This window comes from Ursus maritimus, unplaced genomic scaffold, assembly GCF_017311325.1.
Source record: "Ursus maritimus isolate PB19 unplaced genomic scaffold, ASM1731132v1 scaffold_173, whole genome shotgun sequence".
Taxonomy (NCBI): Eukaryota; Metazoa; Chordata; class Mammalia; order Carnivora; family Ursidae; genus Ursus; species Ursus maritimus.
In genome coordinates this window covers 19,875-37,014 of record NW_024424153.1, presented here as the reverse complement: position 1 = coordinate 37,014, position 17,140 = coordinate 19,875, and the positions used below count along the sequence as shown (strand labels likewise).

Genomic DNA, 17,140 nt, shown 5'->3' with positions numbered 1-17,140 from the left:
AGATGTGTTGGCCCGGATCCCATCCTGCTAGGGGATCCAGGAGGGGAGAGGAAGAAATGTAATTGCAAAGGCCACCTATCACATAACAGCCCTCTGTGGAGGAAGAGGAGGAGACGGCGGTCCAGAAGATGCCAGTGGGTGTGAGTCAGGAGGAAAAAGGAGGCCAGATAGAATTGATCACATCTAGAAAAGAAAATTTGTTTCCCATGAGTTTAAACCATTACATAGACAAACACTGTTGTGTACCTGATAATTACTTAAATGTTAGGTAAACAACAACAAGGAAAGATGTTGACAAACCACCCTGTTCGGGGCGGTATAGAGGCCATGGCGCAAGGGAGACCTCCACACTCAAGACCTTCACTTTCCTGCAAACCCACCCAGAACCTCCACCCTCTGACACCATGGTCAACTCCTGTTGTGGCTCCGTCTGCTCTGACCAGGGCTGTGGCCAGGAGACCTGCTGCCGCCCCACCTGCTGCCAGACCACCTGCTGCCGCCCCAGCTGCTGTGTGTCCAGCTGCTGCCGCCCCTCCTGCGGTGGCTCCAGCTGCTGCGGCTCCAGCTGCTGCAGGCCCAGCTGCTGCATCTCTAGCTGCTGCCGCCCCACCTGCTGCCAGACCACCTGCTGCAGGACCACCTGCTGCCGCCCCAGCTGCTGTGTGTCCAGCTGCTGCCGGCCCTCCTGCGGTGGCCCCAGCTGCTGTGGCTCCAGCTGCTGCAGGCCCAGATGCTGCATCTCTAGCTGCTACCACCCCACCTGCTGCCAGACCACCTGCTGCCGCCCCAGCTGCTGCATCTCCAGCTGCTGCCGCCCCTCCTGCGGTGGCTCCAGCTGCTGCAGGCCCAGCTGCTGCATCTCTAGCTGCTGCCGCCCCACCTGCTGCCAGACCACCTGCTGCAGGACCACCTGCTGCCGCCCCAGCTGCTGTGTGTCCAGCTGCTGCCGCCCCAGCTGTTGCTAGACCACCTGCTGCTGCCCAACCTGCTCTAGTGGCTTCTGCTGCTGAGTATCCTGGCCAGCACCCCGCTCTCTTTCATCAGCCAATCTTCTTGATGTAGTCCAACCGCGAGCTGAATCATGAGAGGCCAACTGAGGTCAAACCTCAGTTCCGGCGGACTTTTCAACTGAGTTGGCCTCCAAACACGGCCCCTCACCACCAACACCCTCCTCCCCACCTCCTTCTTACTAGCTCCCTCCCAAATGAATACAGAGCTTCAACGTTCTCTGAGATCTGTCAACCAGCATGTCATCCCAATCACATTTTTGTTTCCTGCCAGGTTTCCTCATATGGAGATGTTCCTATATCTTAAATAAATCTTAAACTCTCCAGGCATACAGATCGAAGGGCACTGTGTCTCATTAGTTTTCCCTCATGAACTGTTACCCGTAGCTGTCGGATTGTGGTTCTGGTGTTCCCTGCAGAAAGAGGAGTCCACAGTAGATGACTTTCAGATTTGCACCGCTATTCCCCAGCACTCCCCGTGCTCACACTGACACTGGTGGGCTACAGCCAGCACCTGGAGCTCTCTGCGGGGGCTTTGTCTAGGTGACGGAGGAAGCTCCGGCAGGCCAGAGGTAGGGAAAGTAAGTCTCTAGGAGAAGTCCTCAACCAGTGGGCAGCACCTGTGGATAAGCCCTAGCCTCTTTCCCCTTCAGTGGGGCGTGTGAGACCAGAGGTCCTCAGCCAGGACGGAACCCCAGGCTCCTACAGGAGTCATGCGCTCTTGAAATCGTTCTGTTTGGCTCCCATCCCTTCCCTGCATCGTTTCTCAGGTTCCCTACAGCACTTCTTGAGATCATCTCCCAAACCAACTACTTGCTCTCAAACCCCTGTTTTGTGAGTCTGCTCCTGACATCACCCTAACACCAGCGTTCTGAATCTCAGTATCAGTGCCTTCAAAACATTTCCATACAAGAGGAATGGTAACAATGGTGCAGTCAACTCTTGGAACCTATTCTCCATGGATGCACTTAATCTTTTCACAGTATGCTGTTTCTTCTTACCGTTCTTTGCACACTTGCTTTTAGACTACTAGTCTCCAATTTTTAAAATATCACTCTCTATCCTGAGGGACACGACACGCTCCCGTGAGTAACACGGCACACCATTTTAGGAACTGTCTCCTAGGAGGCCTGTTTAAGGGGACCTGTCCCAAACTGTCATTCTAACGTTGCATTCAAAAATCCGAGAGCTAAAACAGGATGTGTAAGGAACACCTCTCAGGAGAAATGAGTAAGAAACGGAGGAAACAAAAGAGGGGTCTAAAGGAAAGCGAATGCAAAATGTGGTTTCAGTTCAATTCTACCCTCAGGTTCCGACCCCACAGATGAGGGGTGTGGACCGTGTTCGGGCCTGCTCCTCTTAGACCGAAGGGTTGGGCCTATGTACTCCTACATCACTTATCACTACCCGTGGACAACCCTTGGTGGGTAGAAATGATGGAGGGCAGACTTCAGGTGTGGTCCACCCCTAGGCCGAGACAATTGCCTGCAGAACAGTGTGGGTGAACAGTGTGAGCCACGAGTAGTCCATACTCTGCACTAGCGTGCGGATCAGGGCATTTATGGAAAAAGGGATGCGAATGAGTATCACATAGCTACCTCCAGCTCTGCTCGTGTCTATGGATTACCCTCATTAACCTCCCTCCATGCGCTTTGCCACAAGTTCCAGAAGAACCTACAAGAGGGGAGTTAGTGGGTGGCTCCTCGCCTCCTTTAGCTGACTTGCCTGGGGCACTGACCTCCATCCCCATCCCTCAGAGCCCTGAGCCCGTCGTTCCTATGTCCTCTTCAGGCTACACTACTTGCTCATCAGCGGTTGATACTGCAAAGTGGAATACCAAGAACGCCCCTGCAGATCACCTCAATGCTAAACATCTTCCTGACGGCTCCCATAGCTCCCTTCCTTGCTTGATGATTTCCTGGCACTAGAAACCCAAAGGGATAAGGTGACAGCCAGAGTTTTCATGCCGATCAGATTTTTTTTACCACGTCCCCCTCCAGCTAGCTGTCCACTCTTAGAACCATGACCCCTAGATGCACACAGCCTACAATTATGGTAGAAGGAGCCACAAATTCCCCCAAATGGATCACCGGGATGAAGATAATGAGGAAACTTCTCCTTTCACTCTAACATCTAGAACGGGGTATTCAAACAGGGGCCATGAAAGATTTTGGATCTCCTGCAATCTGTTCAATTCAGATCCCATGTCCAACAGCCTGCCAACATAGGAGTATTCCAGCTTGCCCTGGGTCAATGGCTATAGATTCTTGGGCAACGACCAAGGATATTCGATGATATACACTTGCCGTGATCCTTCATCCAAGAAGACTGGTCTCTCCGACGACGGGTTAATGGGTCTGAGAATAGCCTGAGGTCTACAAACTGTGTCAAGAATCATGACCTTCTACGGGGGTCAATGACCTCAGCCTTTGTTCTTATATTCGTAAGCTCTTTTAAATACACACGTGGCACACGGGGGTGTGTGCGCACGCACACACACACACACACACACGACATAGATATACACATAGATATAGACACAGAGTCTGTTTGATGTTCTAGATCAAAAGAGATCTACGGTAAAAGCAAACATATTGAAACGGCAGTCGCCTCAACGGCTGTGGGGACTTACTAAGGGACAAGCGGGCACTTTCTGGTATAATGGAAATGTTCTATCCTGATAGATGTAAAATTCCACGGGTGGGTTTCTGAGTATCAAACAAAATCCATCACTATGGAGGACGACACTTAGGATTTTTTGAATCTCAATGTGTGCACATTCCACCAAAAATATAAAATCAATCAGGAAATGTAAACAAGAAATAGTGACTAAACCATTTATTTATGAATAAATCTCTGTCTTTACCAAATTCTCATCTTGGCTACTTTGCCTTAAACACCATTGTTGAAGTTGCATTACACTACTACGAGCTCTTCTGATGTTTTTTTACATAGTCTACTGCTGGTAAGGGGGTGTGTGTGTGTGGCTATGGGCGCTGCTTCCAGTAACTGAAAAGGAACAGGAAGGAACTTGATAGAGGAACTTCCTCAAAGCACGAATGAACAGAATGAACGAGTAGGTCCCTAAGTGTGGTCCTTGGGCCTTCGGCACCAACATCATCGGGGTACTTGTTAGAAATGCCAAACCTCAGGCTCCCCGTGTAATCACAACCTGTAGCGTTTGTCCGACAGATTTCATGAGGCCCTTTCGATGACTTGCTGCATGCTAAAGTTGGACTATCACTGAGCGGAGAAGAAGGAGAAATAGTAACTAAATGAAGTTACCTTGACTAAGATCCATACACATTTCAAATGCATCCCCCCACCAAAAAACAAACAGACAAACAAACAAACAAAAAACATGTGCTATAGATCTCCCAGCTCTGGAGATAAATTCTGAGGAGAGGCACCTTCTGATTATTCAACATATCCTTTTTGCTCTGTGGAAGAGTATTTTCAATTAAGAATGACATAAGAATAAAAATGAGGCTAAGTTTTCGGACCGTAAAGACCATCCAGAGAAATGCAACAGAAAAATATGTGACGGCAAAGTTAGCACTTAATGAACTACGACTCAGGGCAGTGGAACCGTACAGACAATGGCCTGCCACGGTTTCAGGGTAGACAACGTGATCCCAAAGGTAGAAACGGGAAACCCATGCCAGTGGCAGGGATCAACAACATCACACACACATAGACAGCTGTCCCCTTCCTCATTGCTCAACAATGACCCGTAATATAGGGCCTTTTCCTCTTGTCTTGTGCCACTTCTCACATGCCACACGGTGCACGTGGGATTTCCTCCCGCTGATCACGGGAAGAAATGCGCGACCAGAGATGTGTTGGCCGGATCCCATCCTGCTAGGGGATCCAGGAGGGGAGAGGAAGAAATGTAATTGCAAAGGCCACCTATCACATAACAGCCCTCTGTGGAGGAAGAGGAGGAGACGGCGGTCCAGAAGATGCCAGTGGGTGTGAGTCAGGAGGAAAAAGGAGGCCAGATAGAATTGATCACATCTAGAAAAGAAAATTTGTTTCCCATGAGTTTAAACCATTACATAGACAAACACTGTTGTGTACCTGATAATTACTTAAATGTTAGGTAAACAACAACAAGGAAGATGTGTTGACAAACCACCCTGTTCGGGCGGTATATAGAGGCCATGGCGCAAGGAGACCTCCACACTCAAGACCTTCACTTTCCTGCAAACCCACCCAGAACCTCCACCCTCTGACACCATGGTCAACTCCTGTTGTGGCTCCGTCTGCTCTGACCAGGGCTGTGGCCAGGAGACCTGCTGCCGCCCCACCTGCTGCCAGACCACCTGCTGCCGCCCCAGCTGCTGTGTGTCCAGCTGCTGCCGCCCTCCTGGGTGGCTCCAGCTGCTGCGGCTCCAGCTGCTGCAGGCCCTGCTGCATCTCTAGCTGCTGCCGCCCCACCTGCTGCCAGACCACCTGCTGCAGGACCACCTGCTGCCGCCCCAGCTGCTGTGTGTCCAGCTGCTGCCGGCCCTCCTGCGGTGGCCCCAGCTGCTGTGGCTCCAGCTGCTGCAGGCCCAGATGCTGCATCTCTAGCTGCTACCACCCCACCTGCTGCCAGACCACCTGCTGCCGCCCCAGCTGCTGCATCTCCAGCTGCTGCCGCCCCTCCTGCGGTGGCTCCAGCTGCTGCAGGCCCAGCTGCTGCATCTCTAGCTGCTGCCGCCCCACCTGCTGCCAGACCACCTGCTGCAGGACCACCTGCTGCCGCCCCAGCTGCTGTGTGTCCAGCTGCTGCCGCCCCAGCTGTTGCTAGACCACCTGCTGCTGCCCAACCTGCTCTAGTGGCTTCTGCTGCTGAGTATCCTGGCCAGCACCCCGCTCTCTTTCATCAGCCAATCTTCTTGATGTAGTCAACGGAGCTGAATCATGAGAGGCCAACTGAGGTCAAACCTCAGTTCCGGCGGACTTTTCAACTGAGTTGGCCTCCAAACACGGCCCCTCACCACCAACACCCTCCTCCCCACCTCCTTCTTACTAGCTCCCTCCCAAATGAATACAGAGCTTCAACGTTCTCTGAGATCTGTCAACCAGCATGTCATCCCAATCACATTTTTGTTTCCTGCCAGGTTTCCTCATATGGAGATGTTCCTATATCTTAAATAAATCTTAAACTCTCCAGGCATACAGATCAGAGGCACTGTGTCTCATTAGTTTTCCCTCATGAACTGTTACCCGTAGCTGTCGGATTGTGGTTCTGGTGTTCCCTGCAGAAAGAGGAGTCCACAGTAGATGACTTTCAGATTTGCACCGCTATTCCCCCAGCACTCCCCGTGCTCACACTGACACTGGTGGGCTACAGCCAGCACCTGGAGCTCTCTGCGGAGGGCTTTGTCTAGGTGACGGAGGAAGCTCTCGGCAGGCCAGAGGTAGGAAAGTAAGTCTCTAGGAGAAGTCCTCAACCAGTGGGCAGCACCTGGTGGATAAGCGCCCTAGCCTCTTTCCCCTTCAGTGGGCGTGTGAGACCAGAGGTCCTCAGCCAGGACGGACCCCAGGCTCCTACAGGAGTCATGCGCTCTTGAAATCGTTCTGGTTTGGCTCCCATCCCTTCCTGCATGCGTTTCTCAGGTTCCCTACAGCACTTCTTGAGATCATCTCCCAAACCAACTACTTGCTCTCAAACCCCTGTTTTGTGAGTCTGCTCCTGACATCACCCTAACACCAGCGTTCTGAATCTCAGTATCAGTGCCTTCAAAACATTTCCATACAAGAGGAATGGTAACAATGGTGGCAGTCAACTCTTGGAACCTATTCTCCATGGATGCACTTCTTTTTCACAGTATGCTGTTTCTTCTTACCGTTCTTTGCACACTTGCTTTTAGACTAAGTCTCCAATTTTTAAAATATCACTCTCTATCCTGAGGGACAGGACACGCTCCCGTGAGTAACACGGCACACCATTTTGGGAACTGTCTCCCTAAAGGAGGCCTGTTTAAGGGGACCTGTCCCAAACTGTCATTCTCCGTTGCATTCAAAAATCCGGAGACTAAAACAGGATGTGTAAGGAACACCTCTCAGGAGAAATGAGTAAGCAGGAGGGAAACAAAGAGGGGGTCTAAAGGAAACGAATGCAAAATGTGGTTTCAGTTCAATTCTACCCTCAGGTTCCGACCCCACAGATGAGGGGTGTGGACCGTGTTCGGCCTGCTCCTCTTAGGCGAAGGGTTGGGCCTATGTACTCCTACATCACTTATCACTACCCGTGGACAACCCTTGGTGGGTAGAAATGATGGAGGGGCAGACTTCCAGGTGTGGTCCACCCCTAGGCCGAGACAATTGCCTGCAGAACAGTGTGGGTGAACAGTGTGAGCCACGATGAGTCCATACTCTGCACTAGCGTGCGGATCAGGGCATTTATGGAAAAGGGATGCGAATGAGTATCACATAGCTACCTCCAGCTCTGCTCGTGTCTATGGATTACCCTCATTAACCTCCTCCATGCGCTTTGCCACAAGTTCCAGAAGAACCTACAAGAGGGAGTTAGTGGGTGGCTCCTCGCCTCCTTTAGCTGACTTGCCTGGGGCACTGACCTCCATCCCCATCCCTCAGAGCCCTGAGCCCGTCTTTCCTATGTCCTCTTCAGGCTACACTACTTGCTCATCAGCGGTTGATACTGCAAAGTGGAATACCAGAAACGCCCCTGCAGATCACCTCAATGCTAAACATCTTCCTGGCCGGCTCCCATAGCTCCCTTCCTTGCTTGATGATTTCCTGGCACTAGAAACCCAAAGGGATAAGGTGACAGCCAGAGTTTTCATGCCGATCAGAATTTTACCACGTCCCCCTCCAGCTAGCTGTCCACTCTTAGAACCATGACCCCTAGATGCACACAGCCTACAATTATGGTAGAAGGAGCCACAAATTCCCCCAAATGGATCACCGGGATGAAGATAATGAGGAAACTTCTCCTTTCACTCTAACATCTAGAACGGGGTATTCAAACAGGGGCCATGAAAGATTTTGGATCTCCTGCAATCTGTTCAATTCAGATCCCATGTCCAACAGCCTGCCAACATAGGATTATTCCAGCTTGCCCTGGGTCAATGGCTATAGATTCTTGGCAACGACCAAGGATTTCGATGATATACACTTGCCGTGATCCTTCCTCAAGAAGACTGGTCTCTCGACGACGGGTTAGAGGTCTGAGAATAGCCTGAGGTCTACAAACTGTGTCAAGAATCATGACCTTCTACGGGGTTGAACCTAACTTTGTTCTTATATTCGTAAGCTCTTTTAAATACACACGTGGCACACGGGGGTGTGTGCGCACGCACACACACACACACACACACGACATAGATATACACATAGATATAGACACAGAGTCTGTTTGATGTTCTAGATCAAAAGAGATCTACGGTAAAAGCAAACATATGAACGGCAGTCGCTCACGGCTGTGGGGACTTACTAAGGGACAAGCGGCACTTTCTGGTATAATGGAAATGTTCTATCCTGATAGATGTGGGAATTCCACGGGTGGGTTTCGAGTATCAAACAAAATCCTCACTATGGAGGACGACACTTAGGATTTTTGAATCTCAATGTGTGCACATTCCACCAAAAATATAAAATCAATCAGGAAATGTAAACAAGAAATAGTGCTAAACCATTTATTTATGAATAAATCTCTGTCTTTCAAATTCTCATCTTGGCTACTTTGCCTTAAACACCATTGTTGAAGTTGCATTACACTACTACGAGCTCTTCTGATGTTTTTACATAGTCTACTGCTGGTAAGGGGTGTGTGTGTGGCTATGGGGGCGCTGCTTCCAGTAACTGAAAAGGAACAGGAAGGAACTTGATAGAGGAACTTCCTCAAAGCACGAATGAACAGAATGAACGAGTAGGTCCCTAAGTGTGGTCCTTGGGCCTTCGGCACCAACATCATCGGGGTACTTGTTAGAAATGCCAAACCTCAGGCTCCCCGTGTAATCACAACCTGTAGCGTTTGTCCCGACAGATTTCATAGGCCCTTTCGATGACTTGCTGCATGCTAAAGTTGGACTATCACTGAGCGGAGAAGAAGGAGAAATAGTAACTAAATGAAGTTACCTTGACTAAGATCCATACACATTTCAAATGCATCCCCCCACCAAAAAACAAACAGACAAACAAACAAACAAAAACATGTGCTTAGATCTCCCAGCTCTGGAGATAAATTCTGAGAGAGGCACCTTCTGATTATTCAACATATCCTTTTTGCTCTGTGGAAGAGTATTTTCAATTAAGAATGACATAAGAATAAAAATGAGGCTAAGTTTTGGACCGTAAAGACCATCCAGAGAAATGCAACAGAAAAATATGTGAGACGACAAGTTAGCACTTAATGAACTACGACTCAGGGCAGTGAGCGAACCGACAGACAATGGCCTGCCACGGTTTCAGGGTAGACAACGTGATCCCAAAGGTAGAAACACCCAGGAAAACCCATGCCAGTGGCAGGGATCAACAACATCACACACACATAGACAGCTGTCCCCTTCCTCATTGCTCAACAATGACCCGTAATATAGGGCCTTTTCCTCTTGTCTTGTGCCACTTCTCACATGCCACACGGTGCACGTGGGATTTCCTCCCGCTGATGCGGAAGAAATGCACGACCAGAGATGTGTTGGCCCGGATCCATCCTGCTAGGGGATCCAGGAGGAGGAGGAAGAAATGTAATTGCAAAGGCCACCTATCACATAACAGCCCTCTGTGGAGGAAGAGGAGGAGACGGCGGTCCAGAAGATGCCAGTGGGTGTGAGTCAGGAGGAAAAAGGAGGCCAGATAGAATTGATCACATCTAGAAAAGAAAATTTGTTTCCCATGAGTTTAAACCATTACATAGACAAACACTGTTGTGTACCTGATAATTACTTAAATGTTAGGTAAACAACAACAAGGAAGATGTGTTGACAAACCACCCTGTTCGGGCGGTATATAGAGGCCATGGCGCAAGGAGACCTCCACACTCAAGACCTTCACTTTCCTGCAAACCCACCCAGAACCTCCACCCTCTGACACCATGGTCAACTCCTGTTGTGGCTCCGTCTGCTCTGACCAGGGCTGTGGCCAGGAGACCTGCTGCCGCCCCACCTGCTGCCAGACCACCTGCTGCCGCCCCAGCTGCTGTGTGTCCAGCTGCTGCCGCCCCTCCTGCGGTGGCTCCAGCTGCTGCGGCTCCAGCTGCTGCAGGCCCAGCTGCTGCATCTCTAGCTGCTGCCGCCCCACCTGCTGCCAGACCACCTGCTGCAGGACCACCTGCTGCCGCCCCAGCTGCTGTGTGTCCAGCTGCTGCCGGCCCTCCTGCGGTGGCCCCAGCTGCTGTGGCTCCAGCTGCTGCAGGCCCAGATGCTGCATCTCTAGCTGCTACCACCCCACCTGCTGCCAGACCACCTGCTGCCGCCCCAGCTGCTGCATCTCCAGCTGCTGCCGCCCCTCCTGCGGTGGCTCCAGCTGCTGCAGGCCCAGCTGCTGCATCTCTAGCTGCTGCCGCCCCACCTGCTGCCAGACCACCTGCTGCAGGACCACCTGCTGCCGCCCCAGCTGCTGTGTGTCCAGCTGCTGCCGCCCCAGCTGTTGCTAGACCACCTGCTGCTGCCCAACCTGCTCTAGTGGCTTCTGCTGCTGAGTATCCTGAGCACCCGCTCTCTTTCATCAGCCAATCTTCTTGATGTAGTCCAACCGCGAGCTGAATCATGAGAGGCCAACTGAGGTCAAACCTCAGTTCCGGCGGACTTTTCAACTGAGTTGGCCTCCAAACACGGCCCCTCACCACCAACACCCTCCTCCCCACCTCCTTCTTACTAGCTCCCTCCCAAATGAATACAGAGCTTCAACGTTCTCTGAGATCTGTCAACCAGCATGTCATCCCAATCACATTTTTGTTTCCTGCCAGGTTTCCTCATATGGAGATGTTCCTATATCTTAAATAAATCTTAAACTCTCCAGGCATACAGATCGAAGGGCACTGTGTCTCATTAGTTTTCCCTCATGAACTGTTACCCGTAGCTGTCGGATTGTGGTTCTGGTGTTCCCTGCAGAAAGAGGAGTCCACAGTAGATGACTTTCAGATTTGCACCGCTATTCCCCCAGCACTCCCGTGCTCACACTGACACTGGTGGGCTACAGCCAGCACCTGGAGCTCTCTGCGGAGGGCTTTGTCTAGGTGACGGAGGAAGCTCTCGGCAGGCCAGAGGTAGGGAAAGTAAGTCTCTAGGAGAAGTCCTCAACCAGTGGGCAGCACCTGGTGGATAAGCGCCCTAGCCTCTTTCCCCTTCAGTGGGGCGTGTGAGACCAGAGGTCCTCAGCCAGGACGGAACCCCAGGCTCCTACAGGAGTCATGCGCTCTTGAAATCGTTCTGGTTTGGCTCCCATCCCTTCCCTGCATCGTTTCTCAGGTTCCCTACAGCACTTCTTGAGATCATCTCCCAAACCAACTACTTGCTCTCAAACCCCTGTTTTGTGAGTCTGCTCCTGACATCACCCTAACACCAGCGTTCTGAATCTCAGTATCAGTGCCTTCAAAACATTTCCATACAAGAGGAATGGTAACAATGGTGGCAGTCAACTCTTGGAACCTATTCTCCATGGATGCACTTAATCTTTTCACAGTATGCTGTTTCTTCTTACCGTTCTTTGCACACTTGCTTTTAGACTATTAGTCTCCAATTTTTAAAATATCACTCTCTATCCTGAGGGACAGGACACGCTCCCGTGAGTAACACGGCACACCATTTTAGGAACTGTCTCCCTAAAGGAGGCCTGTTTAAGGGGACCTGTCCCAAACTGTCATTCTAACGTTGCATTCAAAAATCCGGAGACTAAAACAGGATGTGTAAGGAACACCTCTCAGGAGAAATGAGTAAGAAACGGAGGGAAACAAAAGAGGGGGGTCTAAAGGAAACGAATGCAAAATGTGGTTTCAGTTCAATTCTACCCTCAGGTTCCGACCCCACAGATGAGGGGTGTGGACCGTGTTCCGGGCCTGCTCCTCTTAGACGCGAAGGGGTTGGGCCTATGTACTCCTACATCACTTATCACTACCCGTGGACAACCCTTGGTGGGTAGAAATGATGGAGGGGGCAGACTTCCAGGTGTGGTCCACCCCTAGGCCGAGACAATTGCCTGCAGAACAGTGTGGGTGAACAGTGTGAGCCACGAGTAGTCCATACTCTGCACTAGCGTGCGGATCAGGGCATTTATGGAAAAAGGGATGCGAATGAGTATCACATAGCTACCTCCAGCTCTGCTCGTGTCTATGGATTACCCTCATTAACCTCCCTCCATGCGCTTTGCCACAAGTTCCAGAAGAACCTACAAGAGGGGAGTTAGTGGGTGGCTCCTCGCCTCCTTTAGCTGACTTGCCTGGGGCACTGACCTCCATCCCCATCCCTCAGAGCCCTGAGCCCGTCGTTCCTATGTCCTCTTCAGGCTACACTACTTGCTCATCAGCGGTTGATACTGCAAAGTGGAATACCAAGAACGCCCCTGCAGATCACCTCAATGCTAAACATCTTCCTGACGGCTCCCATAGCTCCCTTCCTTGCTTGATGATTTCCTGGCACTAGAAACCCAAAGGGATAAGGTGACAGCCAGAGTTTTCATGCCGATCAGAATTTTACCACGTCCCCCTCCAGCTAGCTGTCCACTCTTAGAACCATGACCCCTAGATGCACACAGCCTACAATTATGGTAGAAGGAGCCACAAATTCCCCCAAATGGATCACCGGGATGAAGATAATGAGGAAACTTCTCCTTTCACTCTAACATCTAGAACGGGGTATTCAAACAGGGGCCATGAAAGATTTTGGATCTCCTGCAATCTGTTCAATTCAGATCCCATGTCCAACAGCCTGCCAACATAGGAGTATTCCAGCTTGCCCTGGGTCAATGGCTATAGATTCTTGGGCAACGACCAAGGATATTCGATGATATACACTTGCCGTGATCCTTCATCCAAGAAGACTGGTCTCTCCGACGACGGGTTAATGGGTCTGAGAATAGCCTGAGGTCTACAAACTGTGTCAAGAATCATGACCTTCTACGGGGGTCAATGACCTCAGCCTTTGTTCTTATATTCGTAAGCTCTTTTAAATACACACGTGGCACACGGGGGTGTGTGCGCACGCACACACACACACACACACGACATAGATATACACATAGATATAGACACAGAGTCTGTTTGATGTTCTAGATCAAAAGAGATCTACGGTAAAAGCAAACATATTGAAACGGCAGTCGCCTCAACGGCTGTGGGGACTTACTAAGGGACAAGCGGGCACTTTCTGGTATAATGGAAATGTTCTATCCTGATAGATGTGGGAATTCCACGGGTGGGTTTCTGAGTATCAAACAAAATCCATCACTATGGAGGACGACACTTAGGATTTTTTGAATCTCAATGTGTGCACATTCCACCAAAAATATAAAATCAATCAGGAAATGTAAACAAGAAATAGTGACTAAACCATTTATTTATGAATAAATCTCTGTCTTTACCAAATTCTCATCTTGGCTACTTTGCCTTAAACACCATTGTTGAAGTTGCATTACACTACTACGAGCTCTTCTGATGTTTTTTTACATAGTCTACTGCTGGTAAGGGGGTGTGTGTGTGGCTATGGGGGGCGCTGCTTCCAGTAACTGAAAAGGAACAGGAAGGAACTTGATAGAGGAACTTCCTCAAAGCACGAATGAACAGAATGAACGAGTAGGTCCCTAAGTGTGGTCCTTGGGCCTTCGGCACCAACATCATCGGGTACTTGTTAGAAATGCCAAACCTCAGGCTCCCCGTGTAATCACAACCTGTAGCGTTTGTCCCGACAGATTTCATAGGCCCTTTCGATGACTTGCTGCATGCTAAAGTTGGACTATCACTGAGCGGAGAAGAAGGAGAAATAGTAACTAAATGAAGTTACCTTGACTAAGATCCATACACATTTCAAATGCATCCCCCCACCAAAAAACAAACAGACAAACAAACAAACAAAAAACATGTGCTATAGATCTCCCAGCTCTGGAGATAAATTCTGAGGAGAGGCACCTTCTGATTATTCAACATATCCTTTTTGCTCTGTGGAAGAGTATTTTCAATTAAGAATGACATAAGAATAAAAATGAGGCTAAGTTTTTCGGACCGTAAAGACCATCCAGAGAAATGCAACAGAAAAATATGTGACGGCAAAGTTAGCACTTAATGAACTACGACTCAGGGCAGTGACGGGAACCGTACAGACAATGGCCTGCCACGGTTTCAGGGTAGACAACGTGATCCCAAAGGTAGAAACACCCAGGAAAACCCATGCCAGTGGCAGGGATCAACAACATCACACACACATAGACAGCTGTCCCCTTCCTCATTGCTCAACAATGACCCGTAATATAGGGCCTTTTCCTCTTGTCTTGTGCCACTTCTCACATGCCACACGGTGCAGCGTGGATTTCCTCCCCGCTGATCACGGGAAGAAATGCACGACCAGAGATGTGTTGGCCCGGATCCCATCCTGCTAGGGGATCCAGGAGGGGAGAGGAAGAAATGTAATTGCAAAGGCCACCTATCACATAACAGCCCTCTGTGGAGGAAGAGGAGGAGACGGCGGTCCAGAAGATGCCAGTGGGTGTGAGTCAGGAGGAAAAAGGAGGCCAGATAGAATTGATCACATCTAGAAAAGAAAATTTGTTTCCCATGAGTTTAAACCATTACATAGACAAACACTGTTGTGTACCTGATAATTACTTAAATGTTAGGTAAACAACAACAAGGAAGATGTGTTGACAAACCACCCTGTTCGGGCGGTATATAGAGGCCATGGCGCAAGGAGACCTCCACACTCAAGACCTTCACTTTCCTGCAAACCCACCCAGAACCTCCACCCTCTGACACCATGGTCAACTCCTGTTGTGGCTCCGTCTGCTCTGACCAGGGCTGTGGCCAGGAGACCTGCTGCCGCCCCACCTGCTGCCAGACCACCTGCTGCCGCCCCAGCTGCTGTGTGTCCAGCTGCTGCCGCCCCTCCTGCGGTGGCTCCAGCTGCTGCGGCTCCAGCTGCTGCAGGCCCAGCTGCTGCATCTCTAGCTGCTGCCGCCCCACCTGCTGCCAGACCACCTGCTGCAGGACCACCTGCTGCCGCCCCAGCTGCTGTGTGTCCAGCTGCTGCCGGCCCTCCTGCGGTGGCCCCAGCTGCTGTGGCTCCAGCTGCTGCAGGCCCAGATGCTGCATCTCTAGCTGCTACCACCCCACCTGCTGCCAGACCACCTGCTGCCGCCCCAGCTGCTGCATCTCCAGCTGCTGCCGCCCCTCCTGCGGTGGCTCCAGCTGCTGCAGGCCCAGCTGCTGCATCTCTAGCTGCTGCCGCCCCACCTGCTGCCAGACCACCTGCTGCAGGACCACCTGCTGCCGCCCCAGCTGCTGTGTGTCCAGCTGCTGCCGCCCCAGCTGTTGCTAGACCACCTGCTGCTGCCCAACCTGCTCTAGTGGCTTCTGCTGCTGAGTATCCTGGCCAGCACCCCGCTCTCTTTCATCAGCCAATCTTCTTGATGTAGTCCAACCGCGAGCTGAATCATGAGAGGCCAACTGAGGTCAAACCTCAGTTCCGGCGGACTTTTCAACTGAGTTGGCCTCCAAACACGGCCCCTCACCACCAACACCCTCCTCCCCACCTCCTTCTTACTAGCTCCCTCCCAAATGAATACAGAGCTTCAACGTTCTCTGAGATCTGTCAACCAGCATGTCATCCCAATCACATTTTTGTTTCCTGCCAGGTTTCCTCATATGGAGATGTTCCTATATCTTAAATAAATCTTAAACTCTCCAGGCATACAGATCGAAGGGCACTGTGTCTCATTAGTTTTCCCTCATGAACTGTTACCCGTAGCTGTCGGATTGTGGTTCTGGTGTTCCCTGCAGAAAGAGGAGTCCACAGTAGATGACTTTCAGATTTGCACGCTATTCCCCCAGCACTCCCACGTGCTCACACTGACACTGGTGGGCTACAGCCAGCACCTGGAGCTCTCTGCGGAGGGCTTTGTCTAGGTGACGGAGGAAGCTCTCGCAGGCCAGAGGTAGGGAAAGTAAGTCTCTAGGAGAAGTCCTCAACCAGTGGGCAGCACCTGGTGGATAAGCCCCTAGCCTCTTTCCCCTTCAGTGGGGCGTGTGAGACCAGAGGTCCTCAGCCAGGCGGAACCCCAGGCTCCTACAGGAGTCATGCGCTCTTAATCGCTCTGGTTTGGCTCCCATCCCTTCCCTGCATCGTTTCTCAGGTTCCCTAAGCACTTCTTGAGATCATCTCCCAAACCAACTACTTGCTCTCAAACCCTGTTTTGTGAGTCTGCTCCTGACATCACCCTAACACCAGCGTTCTGAATCTCAGTATCAGTGCCTTCAAAACATTTCCATACAAGAGGAATGGTAACAATGGTGGCAGTCAACTCTTGGAACCTATTCTCCATGGATGCACTTAATCTTTTCACAGTATGCTGTTTCTTCTTACCGTTCTTTGCACACTTGCTTTTAGACTGTAGTCTCCAATTTTTAAAATATCACTCTATCCTGAGGGACAGGACACGCTCCCGTGAGTAACACGCACACCATTTTAGGAACTGTCTCCCTAAGGAGGCCTGTTTAAGGGGACCTGTCCCAAACTGTCATTCTAACGTTGCATTCAAAAATCGGAGACTAAAACAGGATGTGAAGGAACACCTCTCAGGAGAAATGAGTAAGAAACGGAGGGAAACAAAAGAGGGGGGTCTAAAGGAAACGAATGCAAAATGTGGTTTCAGTTCAATTCTACCCTCAGGTTCCGACCCCACAGATGAGGGGTGTGGACCGTGTTCCGGGCCTGCTCCTCTTAGACGCGAAGGGGTTGGGCCTATGTACTCCTACATCACTTATCACTACCCGTGGACAACCCTTGGTGGGTAGAAATGATGGAGGGGGCAGACTTCCAGGTGTGGTCCACCCCTGGCCGAGACAATTGCCTGCAGAACAGTGTGGGTGAACAGTGTGAGCCACGAGTAGTCATACTCTGCCAGCGTGCGGATCAGGGCATTTATGGAAAAAGGGATGCGAATGAGTATGCACAGCTGCAACAATACGTGAAGAGTGACAC

General features: G+C 50.8%; 4 protein-coding genes across 9 annotated transcripts; all 4 read left to right on the top strand.

The window, feature by feature from the left end:
• Nucleotides 1-364: 364 nt before the first annotated feature.
• On the top strand, nucleotides 365-1,038 carry LOC121103212 (keratin-associated protein 4-3-like). 3 transcript variants are annotated; one of them, XM_040632339.1, is made up of 3 exons: nucleotides 365-514; nucleotides 575-664; nucleotides 746-1,038. In XM_040632339.1, the coding sequence occupies exons 1-3, from the start codon at nucleotides 405-407 to the stop codon at nucleotides 963-965; spliced, it is 420 nt and encodes a 139-aa protein (XP_040488273.1). In that variant the 5' UTR covers nucleotides 365-404; the 3' UTR covers nucleotides 966-1,038. The 3 variants fall into 3 exon arrangements, with proteins under 3 accessions (XP_040488273.1, XP_040488274.1, XP_040488272.1); XM_040632340.1 differs by having other exon boundaries at nucleotides 365-587; nucleotides 753-1,038; XM_040632338.1 differs by having other exon boundaries at nucleotides 365-679.
• Nucleotides 1,039-4,879: 3,841 nt separating this feature from the next.
• LOC121103213 (keratin-associated protein 4-3-like) lies at nucleotides 4,880-5,874 on the top strand. Of its 4 annotated transcripts, XM_040632345.1 has the most exons (3): nucleotides 4,880-5,356; nucleotides 5,415-5,501; nucleotides 5,583-5,874. In XM_040632345.1, exons 1-3 carry the CDS (start codon nucleotides 5,247-5,249, stop codon nucleotides 5,800-5,802), a joined length of 417 nt encoding a protein of 138 aa, XP_040488279.1. In that variant the 5' UTR covers nucleotides 4,880-5,246; the 3' UTR covers nucleotides 5,803-5,874. The 4 variants fall into 4 exon arrangements, with proteins under 4 accessions (XP_040488279.1, XP_040488277.1, XP_040488276.1 ...); XM_040632343.1 differs by having other exon boundaries at nucleotides 4,880-5,299; nucleotides 5,418-5,874; XM_040632342.1 differs by having other exon boundaries at nucleotides 5,472-5,874.
• A 3,850-nt stretch (nucleotides 5,875-9,724) lies between these two features.
• LOC121103211 (keratin-associated protein 4-3-like) lies at nucleotides 9,725-10,658 on the top strand. Its single transcript, XM_040632337.1, has one exon. It carries the CDS (start codon nucleotides 10,054-10,056, stop codon nucleotides 10,612-10,614), a length of 561 nt encoding a protein of 186 aa, XP_040488271.1. The 5' UTR covers nucleotides 9,725-10,053; the 3' UTR covers nucleotides 10,615-10,658.
• A 3,857-nt stretch (nucleotides 10,659-14,515) lies between these two features.
• LOC121103210 (keratin-associated protein 4-3-like) lies at nucleotides 14,516-15,846 on the top strand. Its single transcript, XM_040632336.1, has one exon. It carries the CDS (start codon nucleotides 14,918-14,920, stop codon nucleotides 15,476-15,478), a length of 561 nt encoding a protein of 186 aa, XP_040488270.1. The 5' UTR covers nucleotides 14,516-14,917; the 3' UTR covers nucleotides 15,479-15,846.
• Nucleotides 15,847-17,140: the final 1,294 nt, after the last annotated feature.